The 20,458-nt window shown below is 35.7% G+C and overlaps 1 protein-coding gene across 1 annotated transcript; it reads right to left on the reverse strand.

Annotated features, from left to right (window-relative positions):
- Positions 1 to 4,059: 4,059 nt before the first annotated feature.
- CAMLG (calcium modulating ligand) lies at positions 4,060 to 20,163 on the reverse strand. Its single transcript, XM_020991229.2, is given in 5 exon segments — positions 4,060 to 4,742; positions 15,227 to 15,292; positions 16,899 to 17,359; positions 19,810 to 20,032; positions 20,034 to 20,163. Coding segments are annotated over 5 exon segments (1,005 nt in total). The 5' UTR covers positions 20,097 to 20,163; the 3' UTR covers positions 4,060 to 4,550.
- Between the last annotated feature and the right edge of the window lie 295 nt (positions 20,164 to 20,458).

Consider the following 20,458-nt stretch of genomic DNA (forward strand, 5'->3'; position numbering starts at 1 on the left):
CCTCATTTCAGGTGGCACCCTAACATTCATACCTCCTCTAATTTATGACTTTTTTTATCTAAATCTTACATCCACTTTGCATTGACTGTCTTGGCATGTAGCATACTACATGCCAACAACTAGTTGTTGATTTATACCTAATTTCTGCTGAACTGTTTTCTAGTTTTTCCCAGCAGTGTTGCTTGAATAGTGAGTCCTAACCCCAGTAGCTCGGGGTTTGGGGAGTAGACAGAGTTAGCCAGAGTAGCCCTGGAGTTAGGAAAACCTAACCTCAAATCCAGACTAGATACTAGCTCTGTGACCTTGGGCAAATCATTTAACCTCAATCTGTGGGTTTCCCATCTGTGAAGCGGGGATAACCCTGTTTCCCAGGGTTGTTGTGAAAATGAGATATATATTAAAATGTTTTAAAAACTTTTTCTTTTTTTTTTGATAAGACAATCAGAGTTGTGACTTGCCCAGGGTCACACAGCTAGTATGTGTTTGATGCCACATTTGAAGTTGGGTCTTCCCGACTCCAGAGCCAGGGCTCTAACCACTGTGCAACCTAGCTGCCCCATGTTTTACAAACCTTAAAGCATCATATAAAATGCTATTTATCATTGAACATTAGGTTCCTAGGTTCATTTTCTTTGATATAAATCTAATTTGTCCCATAGATCAACCTAGTTTTTAACTAGTAGCAAATGGTTTTGATGATTACTGCTTTGTAGTATAGTTTAAGATCTGGTATTGCCAGGAACCCTTCCTCCCTACTTTTTAAAATCATTTCCCTTAAGATTTTTGACTTTGTTCCTTTAGATGAATGTCAATGTTTTTGTACTCTATGAACTACTGCTTTGATATTTTGATGGATATTAACCTAGAATATTTAAATTAAATTAGTATCATTTTCATTATATTGGCTTGGATTATGCATGAACAAACTTTTTCTATTTATAGAATTTTTATATATAAATTCATACAGTATCCTTGCTAGGTAGGTAGACTTCCAAATATTTTATACATCCCGTAGTTATTTTGAAGTTTCTCTATCCCTTCTTGCTGGGTTTTGTTGGTAATATTCAGAAATGTTTATGATTTATGTGGATTTACTTTATGCACTGCAATTTTGCTGGTTAATTTTTTATTTGACCTAAATTTCTCTAAGTGTATCATCATATCATCTGCAAAAGTAACAACTGTTGCTTTGCCTATATGTATTCCTTCAATTTTTGTCTTATTAGTATAAGTAGCATTTCTAGCCCTATATCAAATCATAGTGGTGATAATGAATATCCTTGCTTTATTCCAGATCTTAATGGAAAGGCCTCCAGTTTTTCCCTACCACACTTCTCTTGGTTTTAGACATATGTATTTTTCTAATTCAATTTTTTTTTGGCTAAACAATGGTGTTAAGTGACTTGCCCAGGGTCACATAGCTAGTAAGTGTCAAGTGTCTGAGGCTGGATTTGAACTCAGGTCCTCCTGACTCCAGGGCCACTGCTCTATCCACTGTGCCACCTTGCTGTCCCCAATTCAATTATATTTTCCCAAAGATTAACATTCACTTTGGCCAATACTCCCTTCAGCCAAAAAATCAATGAAGTAAGAAAAACAAAACACCTGTTACAAACATATGTAGTCAAGCAAAACAAATTCCTTGCAATGGCCACATCAACAAAAAGTCTCAAATCCACACTCTTAATTCATCACCTCTATCAGGCATGAAGAGTACCCATTTCCCTTAACTCATTGGTTTTTTTAATTGGAATACAGTTGGATAAAAGTTTCTAATTTCCTTCAATTCTTCATGAGTTTTCTGTAATTGTGGTTATTGTGCTGATCAGAGTTAAGTGTTTCAAAGTTGTCTTTACATTTTTGTTATTGTATAACTTCTTTTCATTCTGCTTACTTTACTCTGCAAAAATCCATATGAATCTTACCATGTCTCCCTGAAACCACCCTCATTTATATACTACTTACCATTTAAGGAAAGCACCATTTATTTTTTTTACTAGAAATCAGTGTTGTATTATCAAAAGCTTTTTCTGTGTCTATTGACATAATTATGTGCTCTTTACTGCTGTTACTAATATAGTCTGTTCATAATTTTCCCAATATGTTGTTGTGGCCTCTTTGCAAAAATTTTATTTCAAATTTTTACCTCAACATTCAGTAGGGATATTGGCCTTTGGTTTTATTTTTCTCTCTTTCTGGTTTAGGTATCCAGAACATATGTGTATCACAGAAGAAATCTGGTAGGAGCTATTTCTATTTTTGCAAAAAGTATATTTACTGGAATTGTCCTTCAAATATTTGATAGAATTTGCTTGTAAATAAATTTGTTCCAAAGGATCTTTATTCTGGAGTGCATGTATGGCTTGTTCAGTTTTTTCCCCCTGAGATATGATTCTTGGTAGAGTCATTTATATTTTTGTAAACTTTTGTCCATTTCCCTTAGGTTGTTGGTTTTATTGGACTACAGTTTGGCAAAGTGTCTAATTATTTTATTTCATTTGTTGTGAACTGATCTTTTTTCATTTTTGATACTGGTTTTCTTCCTTTCTTAAAATCAAATTAGCTAATAGTTTATGTACTTTATTGTTTCTCCTCCTCAAAAAAAGGGTCCTACTTTATTTATTCAGTGGTTTTTTCTGTTTTCTTTCAATTTTGTTAATTTCTTCTTTGATTTTAAGGATTTCTATTTTAAGTTTGAGGTTTTAAAGTTTTGTTTTCTTCTTTTAGTTGTATATTCAATTTGTTGCTCTTTTTTTCAATTCTTTTGATGATGGAAATGTTATAGAGATATAAATTTATCCCTAAGGATATCCTTTAAGGATTGGTGCATCCCATAAATTTTGATATGCTATGTCATTGTCATTTTCTTTGACCCACAAATTCTTTAGGATTGAGTTATATTTAGCTTTCATTCAATTCTTAATCCTTTTTCAAAGCCCATTTCTTGAATGTAATTTTAACTGCATGACTGAGTCATGGGTAGTCACTGTTGTGATCTGTGTGGCCTTTAGAAAGGTGAAGTGGGAAAATGACAAAGAAAACCAGAATTGAGAGATTCAAAGAGAAGAGCTATAGATATTTTGACTGGGTTCCAAGAAAGGGAAACCTCCCATATCTGCCCCATGAAGAGGAGGAAACCTTGTGACCCCAGAGTGGGGCAGTGGTTGGAAGTAGTGGTAGAATGGCATAGAACTCCTGGCAAAGCTGGGAGCTGTAGAAATTGAAGCTGGCCTCAAGTGAGCAAGCTTGGGATTTTGAGACAATGCCAAGTTCCTAGATCAAGATTCCTACAGAGAAGTTCCTAACAAAGTCAAATTCCTGAACGCAGCAGGAGGAGCTAAGGAGCAGCAAAGGATAAAAAATAAAGCAATGGTCCTATCACCTCATTAACTCTATTTAGGGCATGTGCAAGATAAAATTGGACAAGAAAAAATATTTCTGTATTTGATTATAAAAACTGTTGAGGGGCACAAATGCAGACTCAGACCAAACACTTGACACTTAATTACTAGTTATGTGACCCTGGGCAAGTCACTTAAATCCAATTGCCAAAAAACAAACAAACAAACAAACAAACAAACAAAAGAACTGTTGAATTAATGAATATTTCTAATACACAAGCCCCATAAAAGCTCTCAGAAAATCTAATTAGTAACAATTCTTTCATATTTTACACTCTTTTAAAGAAAGACAGCCTCCCTCAAATGAGGAAACTTATCAAGTCAGTTAAAATGCATAAACTTTTCTCTGCTTTTGGGTTGTAGACCTGAGCCAATAAGTTATCAAAGAGAAATCAATTTCCTTTTTAGATGAAAGAAAATAAGAATAGTATAAAACTAAATCAACATGAGTTAATGAAGGTTGATTTGGAACACCATATTTTTGGTCATTCAAAATAAAACAAAACATTTTCCAATTAAGTGGCAGAAACACAACAGATAACTTCCCAAGTCTCCTCCAATTTCATCTGTATAAATGGACTTCTATATTTGATTAAATATTAAAGGTCAGACTGAAAATAAAGAAGTGTTTTCAATGAAGAAAAATGAAGAAATTGGCTAATGTTTGATTATTTCATTCAATTACTGGATTTTACATTGTATACAAGTAGGTTAGAAAACACAGTTAATTTAATTTTATGTATAAGATGGACTCATTTATTTTAAGAGAAGGAAAAACAAATACCGGAAGCAGTTCTAAGGAATGGCTAAGACAATGTTTAACAGTTCTGCAAAGAGTACAAAGACCTTAGTTGTGTTATTATAGGCCAAAAAAGAATACAACCTGAGGGGAATGTAGGCCAGGGCAATAGATGCACTTTCTAAATGAATTAAGACAAAAAGATGAATGAGACTTGTACTCTACTCTTTACATCAGGACTAGTACAACCACAAAACTTTTGAACTGGGAACCCTGCCATTCCAAATCCAGTGGTTTTACAACTCCTATCGAGTAAGAATGCTATAAAAGTATAAACTGGTTTCTTTCCCTTGGACTAGTAGAGAACAGAAAATTGGTTTTATAAGATACTCTTTTGGGTTCTATAGCTTTCATGGAACTTCAGAGCCCCAAAAAACAAGCAGTTCATTGCAGAAGATAAAAGTGAAAAAGTAGACACAAAGGTCTGTGAAAACATCTCCCATTTTACTATAGGTATCCATGGAACGACTGATTACTTCAGCTGGGATTCCAGACAATAAAAGTGCAGCAGTTAGTACTGTTGTCTTCACCTTCTTTTCACTCTAAACAAAGAGAAAAAGCAAGGATAAATAAATTCAAGTACAACTTTCAGCAAATAACATAAGTCCTGTGAAAAGTTTTAGTTGTGGCACTTTTTAAAATCATGACTATACAAACTGCTAGTTTTTTTAAAGCATTAATGGACAGAAAATCAAATCAACAAATGTTCACTGAGAACCTACTATAGGCAAGGTGGACACTGCGCCATGCATTGTAGACACAAAGAATCATAATTGTGGATATTTATGTAGTCCTTTACCATTTGAGCCTAATGATAATATTTTTGAAGTACATTACTTCCCTCTATATATTCTACATTCCAGCCAAATCAATTTAATTCCTGTTGCCCAAATTTGGCATTCCATTTTCTGCCTCTACATCTTTGAAGAGGTAATGCTCTTTATGCCTATAAGGAACCCTCTCATTTCCTCCTTTTAAAATCCTTGGCATCTCTTAAGGCTCAGTTCAATTAGAACTTCCCCAAAGATGCCCTCTGTCCTTCTTTCTCAACGATCATGTATAAACTTTCTGATTATATATTGTACTCCCCTAGTTGAAGCAGGCTCCTTGAGAGTAGTGACTGTTTTTTCTATTGTATTTGTACCCCTAGTACCTATTTAAGCACAATAGGTGCATAATAAATGATTGTTGGATTACACAGCATTGATAATGTAATTACTATCACTTACAGATGAATAAAGCTAATTTGGATGAACTGTCCAGTCTTACAACCAAAAAGCGACAGAATTAACTGAATTTTAGTAATTGCTATATAATATGAAGGACTGAGGGAAGAGTCAAAGATAACCAAAATTTCAAATCTGCCTGAGTGGGAGAATGGTTGTACCCTTTAGGGTGAACAAAGGATGTGTTGGCAGGGGAGTCTGTGTAGCTGCTTTCCAATTCTGCAGTAATGAAGGCAGAATGGCAAGTAAAAGTGATAAAAATCATTCTGAAACATCCACAGATTTTAATTTGACTGTAGGAACTCTAAATGTGAGATCATTATTCAAGGGTATATAGGTGAGTATATTGTTGAAGGACTCAAATCATTACAATCTTGACCTAGCATAACCTATATAAATGAAACTATTAGAAAGGAGGTTGAACCTAACAAAAGGATTGTTCACAGAAACTCACTCCATGGAGAAGCAAAGAAACGAACTGGGGAGAGTTGGTTTTCTTATACTCCCTAAAGCAATAAGAAACATTATTTCATGGGATATTGAGCTATCTTATATTGCAGTGCCCATGAATCTGCAAAAGCATTACCATCAAAATAGCTGCACCTTATTCACCAATATTTATGAGGAAGATGGAGGACAGAAAGAGAATTTCTAGGAAGATCCAGACCCTCCAAATATTATATTAATATACACTTTGATATTCTATGACTTCAAAAGGTGTAAGTAAATGAGAATGATGAGAAATATATTGGAAAGCACAGATCAGAAAGAAAGAATGAGAAAGGTCAAAGGCTTTCCCTCATGGCAAAAGTGAAATTTTTTTTTAACACACTTAAGACTCATTATTGGTATGGGAGTCACCCTTGAACCAGCTGTCCGTATATATAGTCCAACCCGATTTAGAGCAAAGATCAGAATTAGTAAAACACTAGAAGAATCATAATGACAAGAAAATATGAATGCAATTGAAACAACTCAATCTTGAACTATTTAAACAGGAAACTGATAACAAAAACATGTAATGGAAAAGAGAAAATATATTAATACCAATTGTAATTTTTATACAATATAAATCAATTCTTATAATAAGGAGATCAAAAAAGCAAGTTAGTTAACTAATACTTGCTTTATTTGACAAGCAATGTGAGATGGTGGCTAAAGGCAACATCAGTTTAGAATACAAGCTTCTTTGTAAAAATCTTACCAAGATTAATGATGATTATTAATAGTAAAGCTTCATAAAGCAAAGAGAAGCGGTTTAAGTTAAAAACAATTTAAAGAAAGCTTGACAAATCATTTCTTAAATATAAAGAGAACTGAGTCATATTTATAAGAATACAAGTCATGAATAGGCAGTTTTCAGATGAACAAAATAAAGCTATCTATATAGTTATAAGAAAAAATGCAAATCAAAACTCTGAGGTACAACCTCATACCTATCAGACTGGCTAACATGACAGAAAAGGAAAATGATATATGTTGGAGAAGATGTGTGAAAATTGGGACATTAATGCATTACTAGTAGAATTGTGAACTGATCCAAACATTCTAGAGAGCAATTTGGAACTATGCCCACAGGGCAATCAAACTGTGCATACCCTTTGATCCAGCAAAACCAGATCTACTAGGTCTGTATCCCAAGGAGATCATAAAAAAAGGAAAAGGACCCACATGTACAAAAATAATTATAGTAGCTCGTTTTGTGGTGGCAAAGAATTGAAAATTGAGGGAATGCCCATCGAAATGGGGAATGGCTGAACAAGTTGTGGTATATGAATGTAATGGAATATATTGTACTACAAGAAATGATGAACAGGCAGACTTCAGAAAAACCTGGAAAGGCTTACATGAACTGATGCTGAGTGAAGTGAGCCAAACCAGGAGAACACTGTACACATAACAATAACATTGTGCTACGATCAACTATGATACTTAGCTTTTCTCAACAATACAATGGATCTAAGATAATTCCAAGAGACTCACGATGGAAAATGTTACCCATACCAAAGAAAGAACTATGGAGTATGAATGCAGATTAAAGTATACAATTTTAACTTTTTTTTGTTTTTGTTTCTTTCTTTCTCTTGGTTTTCCCCTTTTGTTCTGATTTTTCTTTCACAACATGACTAATGTAGAAATGTTTAACATGACTGTACATGTATAACCTATATCAGATTGCTTGCTGTCTTGGGAGGATACGGAGAAAAATTTGGAACTCAAAATTTTATTAAAAAATGAATGTTGAAAAAAACTATCTTAACATGTAATTGGACAAAAGAAAACACTATTTGCGCAAAAAGAAGAAAGTAAAAAGAAAAAAAAATGCTTGGCAAGACCCTCAGATACATTTTGTGGGCATTTAAAGCTGAATGTGGAAGGTCAACAAACTGAAGAAAAATGGAAAATATCTACAAATATATTTATATGAAACTTTTCACTACCAAGGTCACCACACTTGGAATCATAAGGCCCAAATCTGTTTACAGACAAGGCAGAAATAGCACTCAAGAATAAAGATGGGAAAAGCAGCTAGAATGGACAACATATATACAGATGAGGCCCTTATCAGAAGTAACAAAATTTTGAGGCATCAATGCATAGGTACCTGAGGAAACAAAAGATGCCAAAGGCATGGGAGGAAAAAATTGTACATTTTATTAATGCAAAAAAAAAAAAGGGGACAGAAAGAACATTAACAACTATTGATGTACATGCCTACTTTTGCATCTATTAAAAAAACCTTAATGAGATTCACCTACAAATGTACAGGGGGATGTCTTGATAAAGCTGTTAGTAGAAATGGGAAAGTTTTTTACAGAACTCTACAATGGACTACATCTTTTCCACTATGCAACTAACAAAGATATATAGATATAAGCTCTCAGTGTTTATTATGAAAAAGGAAAATGCTAATTTAAAGGCTCTTCTAACAAGATTTCTCTCCTATACTTCACATAAAATCATTCAAAATTCCTTGAAAGATAGAAAAGAAGTAGCCTTTTTCAATAATCCTCTTACAATAAACATTAGGCAAGGCATAAAACAGGCAGACACGTTTGCTAAAGGTGTTTGCCAATGTGATGGAGAGCCAGTCCAGAATACAAATTAATAAGGGATTCCCTCAGAAATCGTGAACCTCCTCCAGATACTCCTTTTTGCAGAAAACATAGTAGTGATTGCATTGAACCCCAGAACACTGCAGAATTAACTAACATTAATATATTGCTTAAAGATTTACAAAGCACTGTATGTGTGGGTATATACACACATACATACATACATATTTTTATATATATATATATATATATATATATGAATATTTTGATCCTTCTAACAACCTGTGAAGCAAGAGCTATTATTATTACCATTTTACAGATGAGAAAACTGAATTTAAGAGAGGTTAAGTGACTCATTCACTAACATAGTAAACGTCTAAGGCAGGATTTGAACTCACACCTTCCTGATTTCAAGTCTACTGCCCTATCCAAACTTTTGAGTGGTTATGGATAGACTGGTTGTATTTATATAAATGATAGGTAGACAGCTCAGGTGCTCTACTAGTATACTTACGATGTTAGGAGAAAGGAAGGCAGGCTTCTAATATTACAGGAGGACATGGACAGAAAGTTTCAAACTTGTATTGTTAGTGGAAATATTCAAAACAATGAGATCTCAAATCCATGTAAGTATCTGAATATGATGAGCTGGGTTTTAAGACATATTTGAGTTGAAAACTAACATGAACGGAAATGTCCAAGAGTCAAATGGAAAAAAACAAAACAAAAGCAAGATATCAGAACCGAAGATAGAGGTGTAACCAGCCTATGTAGTTGAGATCATGGGAAATAGGTGGATGAGATTTCCAGCTAGACAATATAGAAAAAGCTGAGAGTCAAGAACTGAATTCTGGGGAAGACTCACAAAAATTGAAAGAGAACACAACAAAGGAATGATTAGAAACAGGAAAGATAGAAGCTTCAAAGGTACAGGACTGCTACTCAATGTAGATGGGATGATAACAGCAGAAGAGAGAGAAGGAAAAGCAACGTAACTCTTAAATGCTTCTAGTTTTTTTTTCCAAGACAATGATCTTTGAACTAGAAAGAGCAGAACAAAAATGGCCAACAGAAAATTGATAACAATGATAAACAGACAGATGTAGTATAAGAAAATTCCTAGCTATCTTCGATGAAGCCCAGATGAAAAACATCTCAGGGTATTTTAAGAAGCAAAGAATGCATTTGCTTAAGCTATTTTCAGTGATTACTGAAAGATTATAGAGGATGTAAGAGATGGAATAAGAATGTGAAGGTCAAATATTCTAATGGTCAAAAGGAAAAAAAATGCAATATAGGTTAGCATATTTGTCTTTGAGTCATGGCAAAACTCTAGAATGTATTATTAAAGGGATAGTTAATGGACAGAAAAGGAAGTGCCAATCACATAGAGCCAATATAGCTCCATCAAGAATAGTGTTTAAAAAAAAAATCCAGGGGCAGTGGATAGAGCACCGGCCCTGGAGTCACGAGGACCTGAGTTCAAATCTGGCCTCATATACATAACACTCACTAGCTGTGTGACCCTGGACAAGTCATTTAACCCCACTGCCTAGCAAAAAAAAAAAAAAGAATACAATATCATCTAACCAAAGCAGAAAAACAGTGGATAACTGGATACTATGCTTCTCTTAATAAAATCAACTACTGTTAAGCCAGGCAGTTCCGAAAGAGAACCCTTCTGAAATCTGGAGAAAAGTACTAGACTTGGAGCCAGGAAAACTTGACTTCAAATATTCCCTCGTCAATGCTTATTACCTATGTTATCCTAGTGGTCAATTTATCATGTCAAACTAACCTCATTTCCTATTTTAACAAGAGAATGTTACTAAGTTGGAAGGCCTGGCAGATTAGGGGAACATGGTAAATATAGTTTCTCCAGATTTTAGCAAAGTATTTGACAAAGTCTCTAAGACTAATCTTGTCCACAAGCTAGAGATGTGGACTACATCACAAGTAAATATGGAAACTGTAAATAATTGGATGATAAAGTGCAATATATACTAGTTAATAGTTTGATATCAACTTGGAAGATCTCTAGTTAGTGCTTGTGAACTCTGCACTTGGCCCTACGCTATTAGACATTTTTAATCAATGATTTGACAAAAGTATAGATAATAAAGGGCCAGGAGGGAGTTGGGGGGGACGGACAGGGAAATGAACAAGCTGGATAACAAAGTCAGGATCTAAAAAGATCCTGACAGAAGAAAAAACGCTGAACTGCATCTAAAGAGGTATAATCTAACTGAGATAAATTAATTTAGGTTTAAAAAAACCCAACATAATAAGTACAAGAAGGGAAAGGGGAGGCTCATAGTAGTTCACTTGAAAAATATCTGTGATTTTTAGAGGATAAGTTCAATATGAGTCAAGAGTATGATACAGTAGGCAAAAAGCTAATATAATCTTAGCCTTCATTAAGAGAAGCACAGTATCCAATTGTGTCCACTATTTTTCTGCCATGGTCAGACTACACTTAAAGCTGTTTGATTCTAGGTGCCAAATTTTAAGGACATTGATAAACTAGAGAATGCCTAGAAGAAAGTAGCCATGATGGTGGAGGGCACTGAAATTATGCCATGTAAGAACTGCCTGAAATGGAGATGATTGGTTAGCAGCAGAAGAAAAAAACTAAGGGGATATAATAGGCATCTTCAAGTACTTGAAGGGCTTTCATGAGGAAGAGAGATAAGACTCTTCTTCTTGGCTCCAGAAAGTAGAATGAGAATTAGGAAAAACAGGTAGAAATTACAGAGGTCTTTAGTGAGCAAAAAAACCCTTTTTAACAAATAAGCTGTTATTTTCTTTTCTTTTCTTTTCTTTTTTGAGGCAATCAGACTTAAGTGACTTGCCTAGGGTCACAAAGCTAGTAAGTCTCTGAGGCCAGATTTGAAGCTGGGTCTTCCTGACTCTATGGCTGGTCTTCTATCCCATGTGCCACCTACCTGCCCCTCAAGTGAGCTATTCTAACAGTGGAAAGAACTATTTTCGGAGATACTGTGTTTTCCCTAAGAAAAAGCTATCAAGCAAAGTCTGAATGACCACTAGTTGGATATATCATAGAAGGAATTCTTGTTGAGGGGCTGATAAACTAGCTGGCCATTAAAGTCCCTTTCAACTCTGAGGTTCTTTGTTTTGTTTTTGCTGCTTTTTTTTTTTGTTTGGTGAGGCAACTGGGGTTAAATAACTTGCCCAGCTAGTTAAGTGTCAGGTGTGTGAGGTGGATTTGAACTCAGGTCCTCCTGATTTCAAGGTGCTGGAGCTCTAACCACTGTACCACCTAGCTGCCTCTCTGAGGTTCTTTGAATAGAACAAGGAGCACAACAGTTATGGAAACAGTTTTAAAAAGGCAGCCAAAGGGGTCAAGGAAAAGAAGGTCTGAAGTTTTTCTTTTTTTGTTTAAACATTTGTTTCTTCAATGATTTTCACTTTATCCTCATAGAAAATTCATCGTGCTGTTGTCTTCTACTTTAGGATTGATGTATTTAATTTTCATAAACCTTTCCACTCATTATTTAAAAGTTGGCTGGACACAGGAAAAAAAAATCAACTGTCTTTCTACCAATGCTTTCATACAGTTAGTGCTCAAGAAAATTAGATTAACAGACATTCCAGTGGTAAAACTGTGCTTTTATAATGATTAAAGAAAAAGATATTGCCCTCCTTTCCCCTGTGCTCCAAATCATAATATATTTAATGTTCATCAATTACCATGGGTCTAGATGAGCTTGATTCAGCTATCAGTCAAAAAAATTTTATAGTAAAGACAGACAGACAGACAGACACACAGAGTCTCTCTCTCATACAGGACAATTATAATTGATCTAAGCAGATGGCTCAAAGAGAGTAGCAAATGCTCAATTCTTCAGTGAGAAATTGAAAACTGGGTAATAAAGTATGTTGTGAGGTTTTTTTTCTTCTTAAAGACGACACTACAAGAATGAGCAGACAGCATTTTAACCTGTCACTGTTACTCATTCTAACAATGTAAACAAAACATTGTATTTTCTAAATTCTGAAAAATGAGTTCATAAAAGAGAAAAACTTTAAAGTAAAAAGACTAAATACAATCAATTTATGTAGACCTATTCCAGACCAGGAATAATATGTAGTCATTGTCAATTATAATTCTCTAGTCTGTTAATAGTTCTTTAAAATTCAATTTTTAAAAACTGCGCAAGTTAAACTTAACTACATATCTCTTTTCTTTTTATCTTCTGTATTAACAAAATAAGAAATAAAATTTTATATAAAACCCTTGACATTTAGCAGGTTAGAATCAAACAAATCAGCAGGCGACAAACTATAAATGTCTTTGCTGGGTGTCCCTTTCAGTGTCTGAAGTTCTGCTATTTTAACCTCAGTTTTCATTTTTTATTTAGTTATAGTTGATTTGTATAAAATTCTGGATCTACCTATCTTCCCTTATGTCATTTTCTATAAATATTTAGTCATTTAGTCCAATCCTCACAATTTAGAGAGGAGGAAATGGAGGTACAAAAAAAGTTAAATGACTTGCCCAGGTTCACTTTGGTAGGGAACTGGGACCAAAATTTGTCATTCTTCAATAGCTATTTCTAGTTTTTTTTTTATCATTACAGACACAGCAAATGAATGCTTTTGCACAGGTATGAATATTTTTCTAGAAATTAGATCTTTCTTGATATTTTAAAAATATAATCTTAGCAATGTAGTATCTTTCTCCCTATAGCTTTGCCAATATTAGATTTTCTTTTTTTGTTCTTCTATTCTGCCTTTCTGGTGGGTATTCTTAAAGCTGTTTTCATTTACATACTATTATTTATATATGATTATTACATTAACACATCATTTCATGAAGTTATAAACAGTTTGTCTTTCCTCCTTCATGTCATCTGACCACTGTTCTATTGGGGGGGTAACTTACTCTTAAAAATAGCTAGTTGCTCAGCAGTTGCAGATGTCCCTTTTTTCTGATATGTTTTTAAAACGTTTTCTTTTAATTTTAGAGAGACTGTTGATTCATTCATGCAAAATCTTTTTTATCTTTTTAAACATTAACACTTCTGGTAATATTTCTGGTTTAAGTTTTTATTTCAGTGATGATGGGACTTGTGGGATACTAGTTTCCAAAGAAGGTAAAGGCAATGGGAGAGGAACCTGGAGAGAAATCAGTACACTGTAACCTTACAAATGAGGAATTTTGTAGATGTGTATGGGATGTTATCTAAGGAGCCTGTGTTTTGTTTTTTTTTAAAAAGGCTGGTAACATGGTGAGACCAGGGAAAACTAAGATAGTTTTAATATTAAAGGTTCTTAACCTGACATCTGTGGATCCACATTTTTAAAAATATATTTTGGTTATTGTATTTAATTATAATTGGTTTCCCTAATAATCCTATCTATCTTATTATGTTTGTTTAAAGTTACTTTTCTTCTCATTGTTTCTATGGGTGTATGTTTGTGTGTGCTGGGGGGGAATGTGAAGAGTCCAGATCTTTTTCAAACTCTCACTTAGCCATCTTGACTTGAAGGCTCAAACTTTTCTTTTCACAAAATAAAGACTTCCTTTCAAATCCTTTCAAAAAACAGAAGGAATACAGTTTTGCATGAAAGAGGAACAATCTAGACAGCTAAAGCAATTTCGAAATGGCAAGTTCAAAACAAAGGCTTGTTCATCCTATCTTTCAGGCAAAGCAGTACCATCAACTTTTCCAACACTTTATTCTCTTCTCTTTCCTAACTGATATTAATCTCATGCTTTTGTTTTCTGCTCTTTTCAAGGAGGGGGTGACACAAGGCAGTTCACAGAACCAAGAAAACCTTTAACAATGCCTTATTATGACTGCTTATTAGCTATCACAATGAGATTTTTAAAAAAACTTTATTTCAAATTTTAATTGATAGCTTTTGGTTTTAAAATCATCTTTTTACTTTCAAATATATCTCATCCTCCCATACAGTTATCCTTTGTAAAAAATAAAAAAGAGGAGGAAAAAAACAACACGGTAAAATCAATCAACACATTGGCTGTGACCTACAGTAAATTCAACATTCTATAATCAAAGTCCCTGACCTCACCCAAGAAGGGAGGCAAATATTTTTTTCCTTGTCTTCTTTGGGTCCAAGCTTTGTATGAAAATCCAATTTTTTTTTTTTGATAAGGCAACTGGGGTTAAGTGACTTGCCCAGGGTCACACAGCCAGTACGTTTCAAGTGTCTGAGGTAGCATTTGAACTTAGGTCCTCCTGACTCCAAGGCTAGAGCTCTATCTACTGTGCCACCTAGCTGCCCCTTGAAAATCCATTTTTGAGATAATTTCAGACACCAAATACCAATGCCTGACTTACTAAGTATCGACTTACCTGTACAATTTTAGTCCTAGAACACAAGGATCACTTCCATTTTTGTCTTTGTATCCCTTGTGCGTAGTTCAGTGTTTAATAAATGCTTGTTAAATTAAATTAATAATGCTGAAGAACATGATTCATTTCCCAGGGTCCTTTAACATTTTTGTGTCATGGACTCCTTTCACAGTCTGGCAAAGGCTACAGACCCCCTTCTCAACATGTTTTTAAATGTATAAAATAAAATACACAGGCTTACAAAGGAAACCAATTATGCTGAAACCGTTATCAAAATATCTTTTTAAAAGTTTACAGACCCCAGCTTAAGAACTGCAAAATCACCTAAACATCTTTGAATATAACTCCACAAAAACAGAATTAGAAGACTTATATACATTTTAGGTATAACTGAACTTACCTTTGGGAAGTACTTAGATAATCCCATGAATGCAAGTTGCAACGTAAGAAATGGAGCAAATATGGACTGTAAAGACAAAAGAGCAAATTAGCTGCTAGTGCACAAGTTATTCAGAAATCACATTAAGTCAAATTAATGCCAACTGCAAAATTCAACTTAAAAAACCACAGTAAAATATTTAATTTTAGGTTGATTTAAAGAATAATATTGTTCCTATAGAAAGAAAGGTGAGGAGGACAAGAGAATTTTATTCATAAATACTGTCCCAAATTTCTAAGTCAACATCTGGACAAATGCCAATTTCTTTTAACAAACTGTCACTTCAAGCTAAACAAGTCTTCCCCTATGATACAGCTTAAAGGTATGTGGAAATACACACACAAGTACTCTTGTGTATATATGTATATGAATATACATGAATATGTATGTGTACATATGTCTATATTGCATATACACACATACTTTTTTTATATATACATGTATATGTTGGGAAGGGGTGGGGAATGAAGTAGGGGGAGGTGTTGTATGTATTTACAAAACAAGTGTTGTAAATACATTTTATGTAGTTACCTGGAAATCTTTTTTCAAAAATATAAAAATCTCAATCAGAATTTATATGCACATAAACTCCAGGTTCTCATAATCTAGAAACAGGAGAGCTCATCAGGTCTTCACTCAGAGCCTGCTTACACTAATTTAGCTAACTGTACTATAACTCCTTACTACAAAACAACCAACAATACCTGTAACTGAAAAGGATCTAAAATGGAAAGTTCACATTTTAAAGAGATGTGGACCAAATACAGAAATTATATTCATGGGTACAGTTCCCAACTAAAACACTGAATTATCAAGAAAAAAAATAAATTGTGTATAAAATATTTGAGAAGATAAAATGTTTCATAAAAATCTTTTTTAAAAAAAAGCTACAGTGCTTAAAAGGCACATTCAGTTATTTGGAAAATTAGCTTATTTGGAAAATCTCATCTCCAATGATTCAAGATGAAACTTTTAAAGGAAGTAATACAGAAGATAATACCTTACTTAGACCCTAAAGTTTCTGAAAATAATTCTAACATACCTGTTGTAGAAAAGCTACATGTTCCCTCTCATTAAGTTTTGGTGTCACAGAGAATATAAACATATTGTTATTTTTGTTCCATTTATGGCAATATATTTTTATCTTTGATATTTATAATAATCATATAGCTTTCTAACTGAATATACATCATCTTGAGTACAGGGAATGTTAACTAAGAAACAGTACTATTTCTTAGCTTCTCTGCATATGCTCTTTCACTGTAAAACATAATTATTACAGTAGATTTCATTATCCAGTATTCTGCTAATTTAAACACTGAAATAATAGGAACTTGGACACTTCACAGTAAAGATAATCAATAGTTATGCTCAGAATAATATTGTTTCAATACACTTGAATTATTTGAAAAATAATATTTAACATATATGGTACACATGATCTCTATTAGAAAGAATATTTTATTAAACCAGAGCACCATACTATGTAACTCTTGAGTAATAGAATTTATTTCCCATAAAAAGCATGAGGTTGGTAATATTAATCTACTGTTAATAAAGAACTGTGAAAAGGATCTTATTTTTAGATTTGAAACACCTGGTAATTGTTAATATAGTAGTGTTCTTTTCTTACCAAATATTTGCATACGAAAGCCCGAACTCCCAGGGCAAGAAGAGCACATCCCACCAATCTGAAAATTCGAAAAGTATCAAATTCTTCCCCTGTACTTCCATTCTCTTGACTAGGTTTCTCACTAATCAATTGTTTTCTTAATTTCATTGCTTCATCAAATCTGGAAATATACCGGTCTAAGCCATGCTGGGAGCTTCTCTGGACAGTTTCAGTTGTAAGATCCCCTCTTTTTCGATGACGGAGCTCAAGATTACCATCACTACTACTCTCAGGTGGATTGATTAAAGAGTCCTTTTTATCTATCAGTTGGGTTGCCTTGATATCTGTAATGCCACCCTGGTGGTCCACTGCTCCTGTGCTAGTCGAATCACCCAGCACCACTCGCTTTGAAACTGAAGGAACAGGGAGGGAGTTTAGCTTATCAGTGTCATGCTGCTTTGCTTCTGTGTTCGATTCTTCTTCTAAAGGAAAAAAAAAAGCGTGCATGCTATGTTATGGTAAACACAATGTATATTAACATATAAAGAGCTTGCCACTGAGACAATGAACCATTAAACATATTAAAAATTATGGTTCTGAATCCAATTTATTAAAGACCTTGCAAAAACAACAACAAAACACATCCTTAGAACCACCCTTCTGAAATATTAAAGCTAAACAAGGCAGAATAATTGTTCTTCCAGAGGATGAAATATGAGCTTTATGGGGACAGGGATTTCTGTTCTTTTTAATCTAAAATTTAAAATGGTTATTGAATATGGATTTCAAATTGTACAGAGTGTGGCTAAGCCAAACAATACCTGCTTATGCAATCTTTTAATTGTAGAATTGTATATGCTGACATATTCTTAAAGATTTGAAAAAGCTATTCTTTCCAAAAGGACCTAAAAAGATAGTTAGGAATTGCAAAGTAAAAATGGGCAAAATGAAAATAGTAATAGTTCACAAAATGGGGAAAAACACATTAGAAAAAGGACTGTGAAGACTTGACAAAAGAAAATTTTTATAGTCTTAGGAGGTAGGTGTTTTAAACATTATTCTTGTTTCGGATATAATCCAAAAGAAGCTCAGAAAAGGTCAACAGAAACTAGCCCATGGTCAAAAGTTGCTAAGTGTTGGAAGTAGGAGTCTAACATAGATTTCAACTGACTCTAAGTCCAAGGTTATGTCCACCACACCCTGTTGCCTCCTACCATCTCTTTGGGTATTAGAAATGTACTTTAACATTCCTTCATTTTTCCAGCTCCCAGACATATATGTATATATGCATAATTACATTTAAATATGTGTGTGTGTGTGTACATATATTTCCTTGAGTAGCTAGGTGGCACAGTGGATAGGCTTGGCCTTCGAAAGACCGGAGCTCAAATCTCAAACTCAGACACTTACTGTGACTCTGGGCAAATCATTTAACCCTGTTTGCCTCAGTTTCCTCATCTGTAAAATAAGCTGGAGAAGGAAATGGCAAATCACTTTAGTATTTTTGCCAAGAAAAGCCCAAATGGGGTCACAATGAGTTGGACGTGGCTGAAATGACTGAACCAAAACAAACTATGTTGCCTTAAATTTTAAGCCTGTGTTTCTATAACTGAGTCTTACCAGAATACTGTTATTTCTTCACAAAAATACATATAAATCTGTTATCAGTTTGCAAGTGGTGATAAAATCCATTTAATAAAGGGAATGTTCAATGCAACTGGAAGTACAAACTGGGAGAAAACGTAGATTAAAAGTTATTTTAAAATTCAGTTTGTAAATTACTAACTTACAAGCTTCTAAAGGGTTAAGATTATGTTTTCTTTAAATTTGTGCCTTGTCAGGGGCCTACCACAGTGAACATGGTAGTATACATTTAACTTCTGTTCAAAATCGAAGTTTACCACTCAGTTATTCCACCTGGAAAACTTTCTCTAAATGTAAACTGTTTAGTTAAAAAAATGATTCTTTTGCTAAGTGCCATCATAACATTCCTTACAAGATTTGTACCATTTACAATAACATCTCTTACTCAATAAAGGTGGTTACTGGGACATCTAGAGCTTAAGCAAAATAAATGAAAGGCTTTGTTTTCCACTGCCTGACAGCGTCAAAAAACAAGGAATGAGAAAGACACAAAAGCAAAAAGATAATCACAAAAATAATCGATTCTACCAATAGAAATACATCTCTCAGACAGCTATTTAGATGAAAGGGAACAGCTAAGAACCAATCCTCCCTCCACCCCCCCCAATCCCATCATTCCTTTCCCTGATTCAGCAGGCCCACAGGCTACCAATCTTGTGGGTAATAAATGCAAAGTGCAACCCTTTCTTTTTTTTTTAGCGCAGGTGAGAAAGAGATGAAAGGAAGGAGAGAAAGAAGAAAAAGAAAGAGAGAGAGAGAAGGAAAGGAAGAGGAATAGTGGGGCAGTAAAAGGGAGAAGGGCGGGACACTGGGGAACGGATCAGAATCCGGAAAGGCAAATAAATCTGAGCGCAGTGTGGGAACGAGTCTACACGGCTGGGCAGTCTGCCCGGGGGAAGGGGAAATGCCTTTTGGGGTGGCCAGGAAAGCAGTCTCGCTGGGGCTGACGAAGCACCAGTCTGTCTTTTAGAGATTAGGGAGGGCTTCCCCTCTCAGAGGGGTGCAGGAAGGGGAGGGAAACTTTCCCCGAGTCAGGGCTCCGCCGAGACTGGAGAAGGGCCCCCCGCAGGGAGGCTGGGGCAGGAAGGGACAGGGCTGGGGCCTGGGCCTTCGGGGGTTCCCCCCGCCGGGACCCGGAGCAGGAGGAGGCGGGGCCGGGGCTGCACCCGACAGGACCAGGAGGGGCAGGACGCCAGGGGTGCGGGCTGAGAGCCAGGTGCCGCAAGGGGGTAATGTTGGGGCGCGAGGGGGGGCCCCCACGGGCTCTCGGCGAGGGCCGGGGACTTACCCGGAGGCCCCAGCTTCTCGCCCGGGGCACTCCCGCTCCTGTGGAAGCCCATGATCCGGTTGATTCGCTGCTCCGAGTTCATTAGCAGCTTTCTTCGCCTCAACTCAGCCCGGCGCTGGGAAGCAGACAGGCCCCCGCTCTCCGAGGGCCCGGGCGGTCCGGGACCGTCATCCTCCGGGCCGCCGGTCATCGGCTCCATCCCGGCCTGAGGCGGCGCCACCCGCAACCGAGGCAGCGGTCCGCTGGTCCCCCTCACACAATGGGCTCACTCTCCCGGGAACGCGCATGTGCCATCCTCCGCTGGCCTCGCGCAAACACGGGGACGAGGGAACGCGCTGCCCCACCCTCCCCACCCCAACGCCGCGCGCAGGCGCACTATAGACCCTTCCAAAGCTTTTCGTTGGAGGTGGGGCGAGGACGCTCTCCCCCTTCCCCGTTTTCGGACCACGTGATGCACAGCCATCTTTAGTGCTGGTCAGTGCTAAATTTAATGAGGTAGTATCAAAAGAGCATTATTTTAGACGCAGTTCCTCTGCGAAGTGCAGGAATTGGGAAGGAAGCAAAAATCCTTGCATTGAATCCCTTGAAAAAATTAACCATCCTCCTACTCCCACGGGCTTGAAACCGGGGTGCCATGCTCAGTTCTGTT

This window comes from Phascolarctos cinereus, unplaced genomic scaffold (assembly GCF_003287225.1).
Source record: "Phascolarctos cinereus isolate Bilbo 61053 unplaced genomic scaffold, phaCin_HiC Scaffold_2;HRSCAF=192, whole genome shotgun sequence".
Lineage (NCBI taxonomy): Eukaryota > Metazoa > Chordata > Mammalia > Diprotodontia > Phascolarctidae > Phascolarctos > Phascolarctos cinereus.